The sequence below is a fragment of the Mustela nivalis genome (genome assembly GCF_964662115.1).
Source record: "Mustela nivalis genome assembly, chromosome: 6".
Taxonomy (NCBI): Eukaryota; Metazoa; Chordata; class Mammalia; order Carnivora; family Mustelidae; genus Mustela; species Mustela nivalis.
The window spans coordinates 147,629,755-147,650,906 of NC_139025.1; the positions used below are offsets into that span (position 1 = coordinate 147,629,755).

At 44.0% G+C, this 21,152-nt stretch overlaps 1 protein-coding gene across 2 annotated transcripts in view; it reads left to right on the forward strand.

The window, feature by feature from the left end:
- AGBL1 (AGBL carboxypeptidase 1) overlaps positions 1-21,152 on the forward strand; it is a 717,958-nt gene that overhangs the window by 182,412 nt on the left and 514,394 nt on the right. For both annotated transcript variants that reach the window (XM_082736037.1, XM_082736038.1), the window contains exon 17: positions 5,414-5,567. In XM_082736037.1, coding sequence (XP_082592163.1) covers positions 5,414-5,567 — 154 coding nt within the window. The remainder of the gene's footprint in view (positions 1-5,413; positions 5,568-21,152) is intronic.

A 21,152-nucleotide genomic window follows, 5' to 3' on the forward strand; every position in this document is an offset into this window, starting at 1 on the left:
GCTTATAATTCTACTAGTGTTTCCCTTTTTGTTCTTAAAAAACATATGTGAGCCTATATTTCTCTATCAATAATAACAGCTAACACTGAGTGTTTCCTGTATGATAGGCACTTTTCACACATTAAATTAGAGCAACCACTGAGTGAGGTGGGTATTTTTATATCCCTTTGAAAGATAAGAAAACTGAGTCACAAAGAGGCTAAGAATAGAATTTACATACCTTTTCCAGCTTCCACAGCTCAAATTTGAATCAAGGCAGTTTGATGCAAGAGCCTACCCTCTTAGTCATCTTGCTATATTGCCTGTTTTCAAGGATGATACACTGCCACTGTGTCTGTGTAAGTTAAGAAAGTTCATATTTTGCTTTAATTTACTCTTCCCTCGCATATCACTTTTTAAAAAAATTTTTTTAAAGATTTTATTTATTTATTTGACAGAGAGAGAGAGATCACAAGTAGGCAGAGAGAGAGAGGAGGAAGCAGACTCCCTGCTGAGCAGAGAGCCCAACGTGGGACTTGATCCCAGGACCCTGAGATCATGACCTGCTGAAGCTGAAGGCAGCGGCTTAACCCACTGAGCCACCCAGGAGCCCCGCATATCACTTTTTTAAAAAAGATTTATTTGAAAGAGAGAGAGCGAGCAAGTGAGCGTACCGTGGGGAAGGTTGGAGGGAAAGGGAGAGAGAAACTTAAGACTCTGCACTGACCATGGAGCCCAATACAAACATAACTGAGCCCATGACTGTGAGATTCCAGTCAGAACAGAAACCAAGAGTTGGGTACTTAACAGACTGTACCCAGGTGCCCCTGCACATTGCTCTTAAATTTTTTTAAATTTAAATTCAATTTAATTAACATACAGTATATAGTTAGTTTCAGTGACTCATCAGTTGGATGTAACACCTTGGGCTCATTATGTCAAGTGCTCTTTTATTTAATGCCCATCATGCAGTTACCTCATCTCCCCACCCGCTTCCCCTCCAGCAACATTTAGTTTGTTTCCTAGAGCTAAGACTTTGTTATGGGGCATCTGGGTGGCTCTGTGGGTTAAAGCCTCTGCCTTCAGCTTGGGTTGTGAACCTGGGGTACTGGGATCGAGCCCCACATCAGGCTCTCTGCTCAGCAGGGAGCCTGCTTCCCTTCCTCTCTCTCTGTCTGCCTCTCTGCCTGCTTGTGATCTCTGCCTGTGAAATAAATAAAATCTTAAAAAAAAAAAGAGTTTGTTATGGTTTGCCTCCCTCTCTGTTTTCGTCTTATTTTATTTTTCCTTCCCTTCCTCTGCATTCATCTGTTTTATTTCTTAAATGCCACATATGAGTCAAATCATATGGTATTTGTCTTTCTCTGACTGACTGACTGACTTTGTTTAGCGTAAAACTCTCTAGTTCCATCCACGTCGTTGCACATGGCAAGATTTCATTCTTTTTGATGGCTGAGTCACACACCACGTTTTCTTTATCCCTTCATCTATCGATGGACATTTGGGCTCTGTTCCTGTTTTGGCTCTGGTGGATGTTGCTGCTATAAACATTAGGGAGCAGCTGCCCCTTCAAATGACTACATTTGTATCCTTTGGATATACACCTAGTAGTGTAATTGCTGCATTATAGTGTAGCTGTTTTTACCTTTTTGGAGGGGCCTCCATACTGTTTTGCAGAGTGGCTATACCAGTTTGCATTCCCACCAAGGGTGTAAGAAAGTTCCCCTTTCTCCACATTCTCACCAACATCTGTTTTTTCCTTAGTTGTTAATTTTAACTGTTCTGACAGGTGACTGCACATCTCTTTTGAATTTCATTTTAAAACTGGATGATGATACTAAGATTTGATAATCTTTATTTTCTCCCTACCTAATTATTTTTATAGTGGCATTATTATATTTTGATATATTTACATTTGTACTATATTTATATTTGCATCGTGTACTTGTATTATTAGATTATATTTTGTGTATTTGTATTTTATGTTTGTACTATGTAGTAACCCTGCTTTCAGTAGTCATGTAAACTCACACCTTGTTTAACTGGGCTGTCCTATTATATTGTATTTTAGCTTGATTTGGGGGCAGACGAAGTATGTCTTCAAGTTACTATTTTCAGTAAAGATAAGGTGATATGCTCTTGTCCATCTGAGCATGTACGCCACATGTGGTCATGCACGAACACTTGGCTGGTTATAGGTTTACCAGATAACAGTCCTTTCTACTTTCAAACACAACGTAGTGCTCTTTTTCCTTTGGCATCTTGGTGTTGCAGAAGGAAGTATAACCCAAGTATGATTTTTTTGTGTGTACATATATGTACCTGTGTAGGTTTACCTACACATGAAACACACATACCTACTTTTTAAAAATAATCTTAATTGTAGGGTACATCCTCCCATTCTGCCCGATAAGGAGTAGGGGTGTTGATTTTAGGTAGATCGGCAAATACACAAGATGAGGCTCTAGAAATGTGTGGTCGTGAGAGATGAAGCTGACCCTCGGCCGCAGGGTTTCTGCAACTGCATTCCTAGTTAGCTTCATAGGCCTTTTGGTCATGTGTGTTTGTGTACACGTACTTAGTCAGCTTGTCTTCGCAGGGGTGTGAGACTACCTCCCAGTCTCCAGCCAGTGCATCTCAGCAATATCTGGTGCTTACTACTCAATGAACAATTGCAAGAATGGAATGCAGAGGCTTGGCTGAATACATGGGCCTCAGCTGAAATCTCCTCTTGAATCTGGGATAGACTGTCTCCTTCCAATTCCGTTGCTTAGTATTGTGTCAAATGCTCATCCCAGAAATATCACCAGAGCAACCTGTTTCTAAGACAGACGTGAGTTTATCGTTTACCATGGTGTGTTGGGCTGAATAACGCCCCCCCCCCCCGCCAAAGACGTTCACATCTTCATTTCTGGAACTTGTGAAGATGTTACTTTATCTGGTCAAGAGATTTTGCAGATGTGATGGAGATGGGGGGATTGTCTTCAATTATCAGGTTGGGTCCAGTGTCATCACAAGGGTCCTTAGACATGAAAGAATGAGGCAGAAGAGTCAGGGTCAGAGGAGGAGATGTGACCATGGAAGCAGAGGTGGGAACAATGGGATTGTTGGGGTTGGAGACAGAAGAAGGCACCACGAGGTAAGGCACCTATGTGACCTCTAGACGCTGGTAAAGGCAAGGGAATGAATTACCCTCTAGAGCCTCCAGAGAGAGTGTAGTTCTCCCAACACCTTGACTTTTGCCAAGTAAGGCCCATTTTGGACTTTGGACCTCCAGGACCATTAGATAATTAATTTGTGTTATCTCTGCCCACTAAATTTATGGTAATTTGTTATAGTAGCAAGAGGAAACCAACATACTTGCAAGGAAGAATGTAACAGAGTCTTGGCAGCACCTCAAAAGGGGAAGGGAGAAGGGAGGCTATTTATTATGTCTTTAAAGTCTTGTTTAAGAGAAGGTGGTTTTTTTTTTTTTTTTAATGTGGGGGCTTGATTATTAGCATTGGGTAAAGATCATTATGCAGTGGTTTAAGATTGGGGGACAAGAATCTTGAGGAGAGGGGCTGTAAGGGTCTTGGATCAATGAGTCAGTTGTTGTTTTCTGAGGAAGAGTTGATGAGATGTTCATGGAATGAACAATAAATTTATCTGTGATTTATTTTTTCCCAGGCAAGAGTTTCCTAGACCAGTAGTTGTGTTGAGACAGGGAATAATAGCGTCAGAAGGCTATGTGGGGGTAGATGATTTGGGATCTCACTTGCAAAGAGTATATGACTCAGCGTCAGATCTTCAGATATCCCCGAGGCTTCTAGAAAGGTTATACAGAGGCATCTGGTAATCGCCTTCCTTGGGACTTTTTCTTTCTCCTTGCAACTCAGGTATTTTAATAGAGTACAAGTAAGTCTTAGTTTACGTTTACCCAAATGCTAGGATTTTTCCTTAGTTTAGAAAATTATTTTTCTTGTTTATTTGTGAATTGATTTTTTTGTTGCAGCTGTAACAAATTATCAAAACTTAGTTGCTCAAACAATAAGCATTTGTTTTGTTTTATAGCTCTTTAGAAGTTCAACATGGGACTCACTGGGGCAAAGTCAAGGTTTTGGGGCCACGTTCCTTCTGGAGGCTATTGGAGAAGAATTCATTTCCTTGCCCTTTCCAACTTTTAGAGGACACCATGTTCCCTGGCTTTTGGCTTGTTTCCCCCATCTTCCAAGCCAGCAGTGGTGGCCTAGTCCTTCTCATGCTGCCATCTCTGGTTCTCTGCAGATAGGACAAGTTCCCTGCTTTTCAGCACTTGTAATTAGATTGGTCCCAGCTGAATAATGTGGTCTAACCTCCCCATTTCAAGTAGACCTTTATCCTAAATATATATGCAAAGTCCCTTTTGCCATGGAGGGTAAACTATTTACAGGTCCAGAAGATTAGGGAGTGGATCTTTGGGGGAGCTGTTAGTTTGCCTCCCACTTCCAAAGTAAGTCCTTTTTACGCAAGCACATCGTTTACTTTTTGAGGGCACTGCTTCCCTTTTCACAACACATTTTACAAATATTTTATATATATTTTCATAGGATTCATGTTTGTTTCATTTACCTAACAGGCTTGTCATTTGTCAAAAAAACAAGGTGGACAGTTTCCCCTTGGCTCTCATAATTTCTCGATTATGGTGAAAACGTCAGCTCTTCAGCTGAAGGATACGTTTTGTGCAGTGACGTTCTTGGGCAGGAGGGGGCAGCTTCTCCCTCCGCTTACTGAGGTTACTATGTCGCTGTGCTCAGAGTGTGCAACGTGGGTGGGAGGAAATCTCTTCACCTCTTCCTGATCAGTCCCACTGTTTGAACAAGTGAAAATATAGGCAGAGGTCTTAAAGACTGTTGAGCTCTTAGTTTCAATGGCTAGCCCATTTCTGTAACATTCTGTGTTTTAAATGAGTGTGTGAATGGGAAGGTAGAGGAAGGAAATGAATCACTACCAACTCCTTGTTCTCAGCCAGCATCCCACGTGGATCGATGGTTTCGTACTGTCCTTGGATGTGCTCACAACACTCTTTATATCTCTTGGTTCTAAAGTACCCCACGCTTCTGAAGTTCTCTGTCTCCTGTTCCCAAGCGTCCTGTCTTCGTGGCCACATTCTCTCCATATCAGGAAGCATGCTGTAGGCCCTGCCCTCTTGCTTTGAGTGCGACTCGGAAACAGATATTCTATTGTGCAGACAGGTGTGAAAACTACATTTCCTGTTCAGCCTCCCTGAACTTCTAGCCAGTGGGAACGGCCCCCTTGTTAATCACTTAATGCCTAATATTGGGCACACCAGATGAGCAAAAGGATGTCTAACTTAAGGGAGATAGATGATTATAAACTCTGTTGCTGTTTTCTGTCGTTAGTGGTCAAAAATATTTCATGAACCATAATCGCTTCTGTTTCATCTCTGTTCCAGACTCACCTTGACACCCTGGAAAGAAGTGTGAACCCCAGGCAAGTCTACTTCCGCCAGGACGTTCTCTGCCAGACGCTGGGAGGGAATTCGTGTCCACTGGTGACCGTCACGGCCACGCCTGAGTCCAGTGGCGCTGACCACCTGGAGCAGTTCCGTGAGTAAAAGAGGACAACCCTCTTTGGAGATGTGGTGGTTATGGGGTGTCCTCACAGCCTTGGAATCTCCCTGTCCTGTTGGGATCAGAGGCTTCATAAAGGGCTGGGGACGGCGTTTGTCTTATAGAAATGCACTCGCCCCTCTTGGGACAGCAGGAAGGCTAGATATTAACGTTGCCCTATTGTTAAAGGGAGAACAAAATTGATTGCAAACTGTCAGGAGAGACCCTGGCATCACATTTTCCAGCCAGGCCCTCTTCTGCCCATAACTCAGTGCTATTGTACCACTCCCAAGGCCAGACAAGGGCTGGCAGGGAAGGAAGTTGAGTTTTGGAGCTCTGGCTGAAGAAGCCCCATCGTGGCTTGAACTGTCCAACCAAACCAGCACACGCGCGCGCACGTGCACACACACACACACACGCGCGGCCCTGAAATGTTCCAGCCCTGTGTGCCAGTGTGACCTCCCTGTAACCAATTCACTTTAAAAGGTGGCCTCTGGCATATCTTAGACCTTAGGTAGGCAAGAAAAGCCCATCAGAATGAGGACTGCCTTGCAATACAGAAACATTTGCGCGACGGAGGAAAAGACGGGGGAGTAAAATCTCCAGCTGGTTTATCCCCAGAAGATGCAGCCTTCCCCGCTGACGTGCTAACGGCCTTCAGGTGACTGTTGGGTGGATCCGGAATGTAATTTCTCGCATCCCGTCAGCATCTGACCATCGCGGCTTAGCAGCCTGGGTAATCAACAACTGATGGTCCCACCTGAATTAATGCGGCCGGAAAATGCTATAATGAGTAGTCAGGGATGTTCCAAAAATTCTCTTACCTGTTTTACGAATTTAAGAGCAATTTCTGTAACAGCCGCGGAGCCCTCTGCTCGCACACGAGTAGATTTGGATGTTAGCGACAGCAGTCCTTCTGGCGCAGTCTTCACTGGACAGTGTTGGTGTGAGACGGCCGGTCTGGGGAGCCTGTGTTCCGCAGTGTCCGTTTCCGAGCGGGACCCGGGAGATAACCCAGCGTGGGGTCAGCATGGAGCTGCCTCCGCTTTGTCATTTTTGGGTACGCTGACCCTGGTGCACGTGCTGGTGTCAGAACCAGAGAGAGCCTTTCCCATGTTAAGGAGAAGACTTGCCACGTGGTAAAGATCCCCAAATAACTTGGCACTCTGACATAGTTCCCTTAGTGAAAGAAAAGACATCTCGGCACACCCTTCTAGGAGTCAGAGAAAGCTGGTTTCTGTCTGCTGCGTAAGATTAGTAATCCTAAGTGCATTTTCCTCTGTGTCTCTACAGTTTCCACTCTTAAACGTGTGCCGAGGGGCATTGGGATGGCTCAGCTAGTTGAGCAGCTGCCTCTTGGTTTTGGCTCAGGTCGTGGTCTCAGGGTCCTGGGATCCAGTCCTGCTTTGGGCTCTGCTCAGCAGGGGGTCCGAGTGGGGGACTCACTCTCTCCCTCTTCCCTACCCCCTGCTTCTCTCTCTCTCAAATGGGTAGATAAATCTTTTTTTAAAAAAGTGCTGGTAGGTCCAGCTGTTGTTCATCTTCAGAGGTATCGGGGCACCTGGGTGGCTCAGTGGTGAAGCATCTGCCTTCGGCTCAGGTCATGATCTCGGGGTCTTGGGATTGAGTCCTGTGCCTGGCTTCCCGCTCAGCAGGGAGTCTGCTTCTCCCTCTTCCTACTTGTGTTCTCTTTCTCTTTCTCTCAAATAAATAAATAAAATCTTTTATAAAAAAAGGGAATATCCCGCATAGGAGTGGGGAGGGCCCAGATGATGGTGCCACGAATGCTGTTCATTTTCCTTGGGGCACAATAGACTTGCAAGTAAGTGGTGGTCATCAAGCTGAAACTAGGGCTCTGCCCCACAAGAGAGGATGGGTGAGAGCCCTTCTTCATAGGTGTGCCAAATGCACAATGGCCCAGGTCCCATGCTTAGAAGGAGGGCCGGGCACCTTGCTTCAGTTCTTAAAAAGGTTTTCCACAGGGGCCCTGCGTTTTCATGTTGCAGTGGGTCCTGCAAATTGTGTAGCCAATCCTGGGACTAAGTTGAGGTCACACAGCTAAAGTGTGACAAAGCCTGGTGCCCTGCCTGTGCTACCATCCTTATCCTTTACTGCCAAGTCATGGAAGGTGAGTGGCAGCCTACCTTGCTAGTACACTGAAAGTCATCTTTGTATGCACTGTAGAGCGGCTTGGTATCTTTTGTAATGATGGTCGAAGTCATCCATTTTACAGATGAGGTAAGTGGAGGCTTGGGGAGGTTTGATGGTGGTGCCCCGTTAGTTTCCCATTTTGTTATTCTGATTCCAGAGTCCATACACACATCGGATGTCCTAACACAGGCATTTGATGAGGTGCTCCAGTTCCACTCTGAACCAGAACTTTCCCTCCTGCCAGTTTCATGTCCTCACATGAGATGCTAGTGTAGCTGTTAAAGTAACTCACACGAGGTTGACAACAAATAAGCGTATTACCCTCTTCCTGCTCACAGTGAATTTTATTTTCCTTTCCTAATCCAGTGGAAACCTTTGTGTGGTGGGCGTTTCACATACTCTGCAGGAAGACAGGGTGGAGGGAGGATTCAGAGCTGGCGGGTCCCAGTGCGGAGCTGCGGTGGCGTGGCTGGGCCGTCGTGCTGGGAACAGTCTCGGGCCATGGGCTACAGATCCTGGGCTACAGAATAAACTGCTTCCTTGGCAGGGTAGTGTGTGTGTGTGTGTGTGTGTGTGTGTGTACATATGTCATATGAATATATGCCACTGCTGTGTTTCTGAGAGAGAAAAAAATCCAGCACGATATAAACACCACCTACCCTCCAAATTGCAATTATCCTTGCCTGTAAATCAGTAATAAAACCACTTAACTCCCTTTGAACCAAAATGGGATGCCTTGCTTTAGGGCAGGAAACTTACCAAATGAGCCAGCACCTCAAGCCTCCCTTCAGGAGAGCTCCCGTAATGTCACCGGCTTCCCCCCTCCCAGAGACTAGGCCGTTTTCAGACCGCAGCTGTATTTAGCGGTGGTTTGGTAATTTCTGGTGTGGTGGCTGCCACACCCCAGAGGTGTTCATGCCCTGAAAGACTTTCTTTCCACTGTGTAGGATTTTCGCTTCAGTGTTTTATTTTATTTTCTTTTACTTTATTTTATTTTATCTTAAGATGTTATTTATTTGACAGAGAGAGAGCACACAAGCAGGGGGAGCGGCAGGCAGAGGGAGAAGCGGGCTCCTGCTGAGCAGGGAGCCTGATGAGGGACTCGATCCCAGGACCCCGGGGCCATGCCCCGAACCGAAGGCAGATGGAAGGCAGATGGCTAACTGACTGAGCCACCCAGGCATCCCCAGGCTTATTTTAGAAACCCAAGAAATAAAAGTGTGGCTCTGGGGCCCAGAGAGAAGGGCTCCTTACTTGAGGCTGTATCCCCTGGTGGTGGGGCCAAAAGTCCTGGACTTAGAGACGATCAGGACAATTTTATTGATTACTTTTACTCCTTCCTGGGTCTGGGCTCCAGGGAGTCTCCTTGAAGGATTAATTTGGTTTGATTTATTTTTCAAAAGAAAAATTTTTTTTTTAAAAGATATTTTCCTGGAAACATTTCGCCTTATTTTCTTGATAAATATATTTTCAGCTCAGTGGTAGGCCAGCTTCCCTGGTGCATCTTTTCTCGCTGTCTGGAGAATCGAGGGGGGCCGGTGCCTCCTCTCGGTGCTCCCAAGAGAGGAAACTCACTTCACACCTCAGAGCCAAAATGCTGGCAGAGCTCCAAGAGCAAAGTCACTCTCTGACCTTTTCAGTGCGACAGCAAACAGCGAAGTTGTCTGAGAAATTGCCCCTGAAATCATTATGGAGGAGACAGGCTTGAAGAGAAATTCAGGATGAGAGGAACCGTTGCAAAAGGACAAACAGTTCATCCTAACTTCGGGCTCTCAGTGGTTAAGTCAGGGGGGAAGTAGCAGGTCCAGGCCCTTGCTGCCTGGGAGGCTTCCAGATGTTGGAGGAGCCCTGGGCCTTTGGGATTTGGAGAGCAGAGTGTGAGTGCGGAGTGAACAGCATCCAGAAGAAAGGGGCAGAGGCCCCGGTGGGTTGGAGCAGAAGGCCTCCTCCAAGCAGGTCTGGGGACAGGTGTGGCAGATGAGACCGATCCCGGAAGCTGCTGTTAGTGTTTTCGGAGACTAGGTTCCCTCGACTAGAGGTGATCCGGCATAATTAGCCTTAGCATGGACAGATCCTTCATACCTTAAAGTACAGGAAGTACTTCCATGAGCAGGTGCTTTGAATATGCAGTGTAGAAGTAGTGAGTTGAGAATTCATATTTTCTTAAGTTTATGTACTTTTCACAGACGGTGTGTGTGTGTGTGTGTGTGTGCGCGCGTGCGTGCTTTTGGATTAGCACTGAAGGTCACTGTTTACTCAAACCCTAGTGAAAGTGAGTGAGAAACCCAGAGAGGAGAATGGTCCTGTGTCTCTGAGGCTGGGCCGTCCCCCAACCAGGCCTGCAGAAGGGCTGTCTCAGACCTTCCTCTGCTGGCCATTAGTTATCTGTATTTTGCAGGTGGCCAAGTTAAGGCTCACTTTGGTGAAAAAGCAGCTGGGGGCCACCAGGGTGGCAGGTGGGGGCTCAGGGAAGAGACCCCAGGCTTCTGGCCGCAGTTGCAGGGTGGACCCCTCCTTCAGGATCTGCCCTCACCGGGAGAGTCCTGGGGAAGGCGCACGAGGAGGGCGCACTGCTTCGGAACGACCGCCGTCATTTTGTTGACTTTTCCATTTCCTCTACATTTCCCCCACAACCTCATATTCTAAATTACCATTTCAACCCAGAGGAGTTTGGGTCCCTTTTTAGTTTGGGGAGCTAGGTTTCTGTGATGGAGGCTTCCTTTTTTCCAGGAGCTTTATTGCCAAATGTCCCCCCTTGGGACAATGATGCATTCAGACGCTGCAGCAATATTGTCTTGGGCACCTAGGGGCTCAGGGTCAGGTCCATGACCACTTGGGTCATGATCTCAGGGCTGTGAGATCGAGCCCTGCGCTGGGTCTCACACTCAGCCGGGAGCCGCTTGAGGTCCCCCCGCCCCGCCTCTTGTGCTTTCTCTTTCTCAAATCTCTCTCCCTTGCCCATACCTCCCTCATGCTTTCTCTCTCTAAAACAAAATATAACAACAACAACAACAACAAAACAGTGTTGTCTTCACTGGTCTCATGAGTTAACCAGATCGGAGGGACGAATCTGGGGGAATTTTCCAAGGGAAGACACGACTCTCTTATTAGAAACTCTCATCTTGAAGTGACTCGTCACTGACTGACTCAGTGACTCCCGAGGAGCCAGGAAACAGCAAAGGTAGATGGGAGGGGGCGGACCTGCTATTTTTGGCCACCGCAGACACCTCCAGCCTGCATCGTCACCGAGAAGAGCAGAGCGTAACCTTTGTGTGTCTCCGGAGGTGAGACGATGTCACTGCACCGCCAGGGTCTCCCGTGGGCACGCGCTGTTCTTTCCGGGGGGGCTGAGGTGGTGGGGGCGAGAAGCTGCGTCTGTGGTCGTTCAAGAACACCTTTCTTTTCTTTTCTTAAAAATATTCTCACAAAAAGCAATGTTCTATTCAGCCTGCCATTATGCTAAAAGCTTTTCCTTGGAAGACAATAGCTGTTCTCAGAAAAAAGATTTACACGGGGTCCCGAGGGTATAATGAGCTACCACACGGCACCTGCCTCGGGTTGGGAGTTGTCACTTGTAAGTGGTTTTAAATTAGAACGGAGTGGAAAAATACACAGTTACAGAGTTCCCCTCTTGGCTCCTTTGCAAATCATTTTTGCATCCTCTCTGGCCTTCATTTCTTTTCAAGACACCTGATCAGGTATGAAGAACAGAGCTTTCTGCTGGGGATGGTGAGAAGGGACAGAGCCATCCAAGGAAAACAGAAACTTGAGTGAAGTGAAAACCTCTTCCTCAGAGAGCTTTTTTTTTTCCCCCCCTCACCCTCCTAGCCCCCACCAGACGTGTAGGCCCAAGGATTATTAAGGGATCACTAAATGTTAGAGCTTAGAAATCTGTAAAGACCACCGAGTTCAGATTTCTTACTTCCCAGGGGAGGGACTGAAGCCAGGGCTTGGCCTGACCTGTGTAGGGCACCTCGCTGGCTGATGGCAGAGGTAGCCCAAGGCCTTAGATCTCTCGTCTCCTGGTGGGATCCTTTTCTTTTCCTTCTCTGTAAAGCACTGCTTCTGACAAATATTAGAACTAACAAATGAGCTCTAAGAACATAAAGACTTCTCTCTGTGGACGTCTTTAGAATAAAAGGAGTTAGAAGGGAGACACTGACCTGTGCCCTTTCCTTGTCAGGGGATTTCTGTCTCTTCAGGCAACCTGGGCTAGGACCCATGGAAGGTATTAGGAATATGAAGGTAAATACTATTTAATCCTTATCATTGGGCACTCAGAACCTATGTGTAAGGTAGGGAAGGAGTGTGTGTGTGTGTGTAAGTCTTGCTAACAGGACATCGTGATATGCAGGTTAGCCCAGACCCGGGGGATAAACACAGGTCATTGCAAGCAGACAGAAGACAGCATTTACCTGCGTGGTAGAATGTGATTCTGTTGGGGGCTTATACCCATAAGGGCGAGCTGTGTAAATCCCTTGTGTGTGGTAGTCTTCTACTGACACAGCTGTCAAAGAAACCTCCGTCAGAAATGCTCAGAACCATTTGAAGACCTATTTGTATCTCTCTTGAGAAGACATGACAGAGGGAATACATAGAACACATCCAAACCATCTTAAATTTGTCCTCGTCTTTCTTCCTGTTACGGGTCTGTATATACTTAAATAGGGGGTCACTATAACCCCCTCCTTTTTTCAGTACAAACCCTCAAACCTATGACATTTTGACTGGCCAACTGTCTCCTTTCTGCTTCCCATTTTTACCTCAGCAGTCCAAGAAAAAGGCTACGGATCCTCTTTCCTTGCGAGGCTGGTTGCAGGGAGTGGGGAAGATTGTAAAACCTTTCAGTTGAAGAGCTTTGCTTATTCCCCACCATGTAAGTATTTGGGTCTCACAAAGTTTTTACATAATACCATTTGGCCCTCAGAGTTCCCCTATGAGCTGAGGAAGAGAATAATTATGATGCCCGTTGTATAATGATAAAACCGAAGCTCCGTGTCATTTCATCTGTATCTAGAAGTCAGACTGCCACATGCAGAGAAATGGGGGAGTGTCTTATTTATTCGTTTCTTTATTTATTTGAGAGATGGTGTGCATACGGGGGGAAGGAAGACAGTCTTTTTTTTAAAGATTTTTTTTATTTATTTGTCTGAGAGATCACAAGTAGACAGAGAGGCAGGCAGAGAGAGAGGAAGGGAAGCAGGCTCCCTGCTGAGCAGAGAGCCCAATGCGGGGCTCGATCCCAGGATCCTGAGATCATGACCTGAGCCGAAGGCAGCGGCTTAACCCACTGAGCCACCCAGGCGCCCCAAGGAAGACAGTTTAAGCAGACTCCACGCTGAGCACAGAGCCCGATGTGGGGCTCGATCTCATGACTCTGAGATCAAGATGTGAGCGAAACCAAGAGTCAGAACTTAACCAACTGCACTGCCCAGGCGCCCATGGGGAGTGTCTTTTCAAGTAGGAAAAATAGCATTTGCCGAGGCAGGGAAGACTGGATACGATGCTGTGAAAATCTCAGGGCACCAAGGCTGGTTGGGAGTAGGATGGTGGATAGATTATGGGGTCAGATGATAGGTGAGAAAGGACATTAGGGCCAAGGGGTACAGGCCATTATTTTTCCTGTTAGGAAGTGTCTCCTGTAGGCAATGATGGGCCAATAGGATGTTATTAAGATCAGATTCATTTTGGAGGAAAATTCTGTGGCAGTAACGTGGAGCGAAGTCCAGAGTGAGGGAGAAGTCAGGTGACATGGTCCCTGGCACAGAGGAGTTTTTACACATGTAGACCCTAGATTCATACGCACTAGGTGTGGGGGAGGAGTTCTCTATCTTGGCTCTGCCATTTATCGGCTTGGTGGTCTTGACAAGGGTGCTCAGACACTCTGTGCCCCGGTTTCCCTGTTTATAAACTATGAATAATAACTAGTACGTTCTTCCTGGGGGCAATCTGAAGATTGTAAAGGGCTTGGAGCAGGGCCTGGAGTGAGTGCCCCAGAAATAACCGGAAGTGGTTAGTCATCCAGACGGGTGAGGAGGTCTTCAAGGAGGATACGTCTACGGAAATGGGAGGGAAGGGTCCAGATGTACAAGAGATGTCTCCGTTAGAAGTGAGAGGTCTCGGTGATTGGTCGGGACAGAGTGGAAATATTTTGACTCTGGTTATGGGTGCACAGTGTAATGCCAACCAAGGCCTACGTGAGAACCAGGGCTTCCGTGGGGGCTGAAGGAATTCAGTTTTGGAAATGTTCATTTTCAGAGGCCTGCAAATTACATAAGTCAGGCTAAACATAATTATAAAGTCAGTATGCTATAAAATACCCTCTATTTCAGAGGGAAATAAAATTTGTATTACCTGAACAATTTTCTCAATTAGCCGGGGTACTAAAAGTTGATTCTGTGTGGTTACTGAGGCAGGAACACGTACTCTGTTCCTTTGACATCAATCACAGAACTTTCTATTGTGTAAGGATGCTCGTGAGCTAGAATTAATACCTTTTAAGGGAATTAACTCCTTTACACAGTATGTACACATGATTCATTGTTCACAAAACAGCTCTGTGAGGTAAAGAAAAAAAAAGAATTGTATTTATTATCTTCCTTTTTTGATGGCAGAAATTGAGGCCCTGGAAAGTCCTATGAGGAGGAAGGGCTGGAGCTCTAGTTGCTCCCAAAACGATCTGGAACGTAAGCCCCGTATTCTGCCACCTGTTTCAGCCGTCCAATAATGAGAGAAAATCCTCTGCCTTCAAGATGCAATTCCTTATACATAGGGAAGGGTTGTTTACACTGCAAGTCAGGTGTGTTAGATTTCTCCAGATGGTCATGTGAACATGAATAACCCTTGTGATGTTCCTACGATCTCAGTTATACCTCCTCTGCAAGGGTCCACATGCCTTTCTAACCTTCACTTACCATTTGTCACTCAGAACCTTCACCCACACTAATCTTTCTGTTCATTGAACACAGCATCCTAGCTGCGTCCCCTGGGCCTCTCTGCATGTGCTGTTTCCTCTGAATAGAATCCTTTTTCTCCATAGCTTGACATGGTTGCTTTCTTCTTGTGATGGACTCTTTGCCTTGCTGGATCATTGTATTGAAAGGGACTCGTCCTTCCAGAGCCCCTGATCACGGGCCCCTGCTCTGTTTCCCTCATGGCCCTGTTGCGTCCACGAGAACACAGACGGTGTGTCGTACGTAGTTTGTCACCACTGTTTCTCTAGGGCCTTAGAGACGCTGAACACAACAGGTGCACACTCAGTGTTTACTAAGCCAATACATGAAATCCAGGTGTCTGTTCTTGTTAGCACCCACAGTTGTAGGGCCTCTAACCTCCCTTAAGAAAGAGAAGTTACCTCTTTCCTGTTTCTTGGGGTACCCAAGGGGAGCCTCAGATTGGCTCCTAAAGCAGCCATGGCCTATAGTCGACACTTAGAGGCCACTCCGTTCTCCCTGACGGTTGGCCTTGGTGGCCCGCTGTCCCTGCTGTCGTGAAGGGACACTCGCAGTGTCATGGCTGGGTTTCCAGAGAGCTGGATCCAGACTCTGTGCCACACCTAGACATCGCTTGTCACAAAGTCTCCCCGAGTTTCCTTTGGTAATAGCTCCTTCACTGGCTAAGCGGGGACCAGATGGCAGCCAGGGCCTGTTATCCGGGTACTTTTCTCTCTCAGGGTCCTTGTGCCTAAGGACAAGGTCCTTGTCCTCCAGACCTCCATGCAAAGGTTTTCATGTCTGTCAACACATGCTCTGAAAAGAGGCTCATCACCAACTCATCAGGTTCCAAAACAGTCAAACCTACGCTGTCGGACTGTGTTAACCAGATGATACTTTGACACATATGTTTCAGGGAAGTCTCAGAACACGACCATGAGCGTGTTATTAAATTTCACATAAAAATACCTGGTTTTTAATATAACAAAAACAGCGCAATTTATTTTTATGGATATTTACATATGTAGAAAAAGTGTAGAAGCATGGTGAAAAAAGATCCGGGTTCAAGACAGCGACACTGTCTGAGGGAGGATAGAGAGAGCAGAAAGATAAAGAGAAATGTCTCTTAAATCTGTTTGGAAGTTTGTATTTTTCTTGTGGGGGGTAGTTTGTATTTTTTTTTTTTAAGATTTATTTGTTTTATTTTTATTTTTTATTTTTCTAAAGATTCTATTTATTTTAGAGAGAGAGAGTGTGACCAGGGAGGGGGCAGAGGGGGAGGGAGAGCGAGAGACTCTGAAGCAGACTGTGTTGAGCATGGAGCCCGATGTGGGGCTCGATCTCATCACCCTGAGATCATGGCCTGAGCAGAAACAGAGTCAGTCACGTAACCGACGGAGCCACTCAGGTGCCCCGGAAATTTGTATTTCTCAAAAGAAAAGAGTTGTAAGGAAAATCTGCCAAACTGTCAACTTTCCTATCTGTATGGGTAGGTACCTGGATGTCTGTCATATAATTTTCGTAGCATCTCCAACTATATTTATATTTCCTTTTTAAAATTTAAAAGTTAAATTAGAAAGTGCCAACATGTCATCCTTGTTGAAGAAGTTTGGTAAATTAGAGTAGAATGTGAAAATAACCTCATATTTCTCCTGTTATTTCTCCCGAAGCAACGGCTGCTGACAGTCTCGTGTTTATTTTTCACAACACATGCGCATGTGCATGTACACACTCACACACAGACACAGAAACTCATAAAATTTAGGTAAAATGAACTTACCTTCATTTATTAGTATTAGCCTCCTGACAGTTCCATCCTGTGGAGGCCTGAATCACTTCCCCAGGAATTCTGAGAATTGACAGCCTCACCAGATTCTATGCCAAAGAGGGGTGCCTGGGTGGCTTGGTGGGTTAAGCCTCTGCCTTTGGCTCAGGTCATGATCTCAGGGTCCTGGGATCGAGTCCTGCATCGGGCTCTCTGCTCAGTAGGGAGCCTGCTTCCCCCTCTCTCTCTGCCTGCCTCTCCGTCTACTTGTGACCTCTGTCTGTCAAATAAATAAATAAAATCTTTAAAAAAAAATAGGAGGTTTCCTCCTCTATGGCTCCATTAGCAATGGATTTATCAATCTTCTACATTTTCCTACCTCTTAGTAAAGATGACAACAGAAATCCCTCTCTCATTTTTTTTCCATATACCATTTCAATGTTATTTTAGTTTGAATTTCTTTGAGTGTAACTCAGGTGGTCCATACTTTTAAAAAACCATTTGTCATTTATATTTCTTCTTAACATTTTTAATTAACATAATTGGCACATGATGTTACATTAGTTTTAGGTGTCCATCATACTGATTTGACAAGTTTTTTTCTGATATGTTATTAGATGGTCTCTTTCTAAATGATTTATTTGGAACTGTTTGCATATTAGGTGTATTCTTTTTTTGTTAAACAGTAATTCATTCATTTTGCAGATATTTACTGAGTATATTGATGTTGCTCTAAGCACTGAGGATAGGGTGTTTAGCAGGTATGTTCTTTTTGTCTGTCACTTGTTAAAAATTTGCTTTCTTGCCCAATTTTCATAGAGTCTCCTCTAACAGTATTTTCCTTTATACTTGTGACAGTAATGTGTTTTGGGCGAAATTTCCCATTTTAAAGATGGTAGAAGTAAGACCCAGTGCATTGAAGTGACTTGTGCATGGTTATGTAGCTCTCCAGTGCAGAGCCAGAAACTGGAATCTAGGTCTTCTGTAATTAGGCAAAGTGCTCTATTTTTAATGTAATACTTAGAAAAGAATTTATATAACATACAGGTCTAGGTTAGAGAGTAACAATAAGGTACAGTATTGAACACCCGATTTAAGAAACATAATATGGTGCATATTTTAGCTCTCCTGTAACCCCTTCTGCAATGACTCCCCACCGTTTCTGCCTCAGAGTAACTGTTACTCTGAACTGTGGATTAAATGGTCTCTTGTTCCTCCTTATATTTTTAAATCACATTTTTACATCTCTCTAAACAGCCCCTTATTGAGTTTTCCTGTTTAGGGCACTACCTGTACAACCTGTATTGTGACTGGCTTATTTCATTAAGCATGTTGGAGATTGAACCACGTTGATATGTTTGAGTTGGTACCTGAGTCATTCATTTCTCGTAGCTGTATAATATTCCAGCATCAGAATTTAGGTCAGTTTATCCATTTTACTGTTGGTGGCTAATTGGAATGTTCCCAGGTTGTGTTTTTCTGTTACAGATAGAGCCAAGAGTATATTACCGTGGGCGTAGTTCCTAATGCATGGGTAAGAGTTTCCTATGGTATAGGTAATTACAGTGACAGAGTTGTAGAGTATCCTTTCATTCAACTTGGTAAGGCCAGAGTTCTCTAGAATGGTTGTACCAGGTTGTACTCCCACAGTGTATGAACATGCCTATAGTGTCATACCTTCCCCAGAACTTGGTATTGTCTCACTTTAATTTTTGCCAGTCTAATCAGTCATGTTCAGCAGTATCCCATTGTGATTTTAATAAGGATTTCCCTCATGCCTAATGACATTAAGCATCTTTTTTATATATTTAGGCGCCATTTATATTTTCTTTCCTTAAATATCTAGTTCATCTCAGTTCTGTGAAATGACCCATTTCCACTGACAGTTGCATTTATAAATTCAGTATAGCATAAATATATATGTCTAATCTACTTAATCTTTGCTATTGTCTTGATGAGATTTTTGATTATTTATGTTGCCATTATTTCAGGATTGGCTTTATTATGGTGTAATTTACAGCAGGAACGTAGACCTTTCTTAGGTGTACCATTAGGTAAATATTTAAAGTGTATGCAGGGACTCTGGGTGGCTCAGGTAAGCGTCTGATTCTTGATTGCAGCTCAGGTCTTGGTCACGGCAGTGAGTTCAAGCCCTGTGATCTGCTCCACATTGGGCATGGAGCCTACTTAAAAAAAAACAAACATGTATGCAATCATGTGACCACCATCACAATAAAGGGCCCTAATATTTTTTCATCTCAGAAATTTTCTTTGTACCCCTTTGTGGTCAGTTCTTCCCTCTTCTCTCCCTAGCCCTGACAACCACTGATTTTTGTTCATACAATTTTGCTTTTATCAGAATGCCATACAGGTGGAGTATGCGGTGTTTTGGCCATCTTCTTTCACTTAGGATAGTGCTCATGAGATCTAGTCTTGTTGTTTGCATGTGTCAGTCACTCATTCCTTTTTACTGCTGAGTATTATTTTTTTGAGTGGATATGCCATGGTTTGCTTTCCGTTCACCAGTAGGTAGACATGTGGGTTGTTTCCAGCCTGGCTATTACAGATAAAGCTGCTATTAACACATACAAGTCTTTCAGTGGACATTTTTTTTTTTTTCATTTATATTGGTTAAAGAAGTGTGTATGTTTAAATTTCTAAGAAAGTTCCGAATTTTGCAAACTGGTTGTTCTTCCAAAGCATTTCATTCCTGTCAGCATTATATGAGAGTCCCAGTTGGTTAATATCCTTGCTAGTACTTTGTATTTGTATTTTTTTAAAGGTTTTATTTATCAGCTAGAGATCACAAGTAGGCAGAGAGGCAGGCAGAGAGAGAGAGAGAGAGAGGGGAAGCAGGCTCCCTCCTGAGCAGAGAGTCCAATGTGGGGCTTGATCCCAAGACGCTGGGATCATGACCTGAGTCGAAAGCAGAGGCTTTAACCCACTGAGTCACCCAGGTGCCCCTGTGTTTTTATTTTTAAAATTTTACCATTTCTAGTAGGTGTGAAATAGTTATTTCACTGTTCTTGACTTTGTATTTCCTTAGCAATTAATGATTTACTGGAATATCTGTTAAAATTTTTTGCCCATTTTCTTATTAGGGTTGTTTGCCTTATGATTGAGTCAAAAGATTTCTTTATTCCGGATACAGATTCTCCATCAGATATGTGTTTTGCAAATATCTTTTCCTAATCTGTGAGTTGATTTTCATTTTCTTAAAAGTCTCCTAAGAAGTGGAAATTTTAAAATGATGGCATTCTATGGCCATTTGTCATTTTTTTTAAAGTTTAGGGTTAGTGCTCTCTGTGTTGTAGATAAGAAATACTTACTTGACCCAGGGGTTGTTGACAGGATATTTTTACCTTTCAGGAGAAAATTGGCCATGTCTGTAGACATTTCTGATTGTCACACTGGAGAGGTTACTGTCATCTAGAGTGAAGAGTCCAGAGATGCTACTGAATGGTCCTATAATACACAGGACAGTCCCCTACAACCCACCCCAAAGTGTTAATAGTGCCGCGTCAAAGAAACCTGTGCCTACACCAAGGTCACAGAATTTTTATTCTAAAGTTTTACTTTATTTTTTTACAGATTTTATTTATTTGAGAGAAAATGAGAGAGAACATGAGAGTGGGGTGAGGGGCAGAGGGAGAAGCAGACTCCCCACTGAGCAGGGAGCCCAATGCGGGGCTTGATGCCAGGACCCTGGGACCCTGACTTGAGCTGAAGGCAGTTACTTAACGGACTGAGGTCCCTGCTCTAAAGTTTTAAAATAGTCTTAAGTTCTGCATTTAAGTATATCTGTCAAGGTGATTTTAGTTTATACTATGAGACGTGGATGAAGAACTCAGGTTCTTCTCTCTTTTTTTTTTCTCTTTAAGAAAGCCTCCTGAGATTTTGAAATTTTAGAGGAATTGAAATCTTAACAATATTGTTTTTTCCTACTCATGAACGTCGCATATCTCTCCATTTACTTAGGCCTTCTTTAATTTCTTTCTTTAATGTTAATGTAGTGTTTAGTATAAACTTCTTACATATATATTTTTAGATGTATTTAGATGTATTTCACCTTTGATGCTATGGTAAGTGGCAAACATTTTCATTTTTTATTGGTAGTATATGAAACTGCAATTGGTTTTTGTGTATCAACTTTGATTCATGTGACTTTGCTATCATTTTTCTTCCAGTAGTTTTTCAGGTAGCTTTTTAAAAAATTTTTAGCATACAACATGTGCATGTTGACTGTGAACAAAGAATTTTATTTTTGTTCATTTTCTATTTTTAAATTTTTCTCTTTCCTTATAATGCTGCCTGCAGACTCCAATATAATATTTAATAAGGTGGTGAGAGGAGATACTATTTCTTGTTATTGATTTGAGAGGGAAATTAGTCATTTACCATTAATGGTATTATTAATAGCTCTTTCATAGATACCCTTGAAAAAGTTGTGTTTTTAGTTTGCTGAGAATTTATATAAACTTATGATTTTTTCCTTTTTAACCTGTTCATTTGTTGCATTATATTGTTTGATTTTCACTTGTTGACCCCACCTTGTTTTTTATTTTATTTTTAATTTTAATTCCAGTATGGTTAATATACAGTGTTATATTAGTTTCAAAGGTATAGCGTAGTGATTCTGCAGTTCCGGGTATTTCTCAGTGCTCATCAAGATGAGTGGACTCGGGGCGCCTGGGTGGCTCAGTGGGTAAAGCCTCTGCCTTCGGCTCAGGTCAT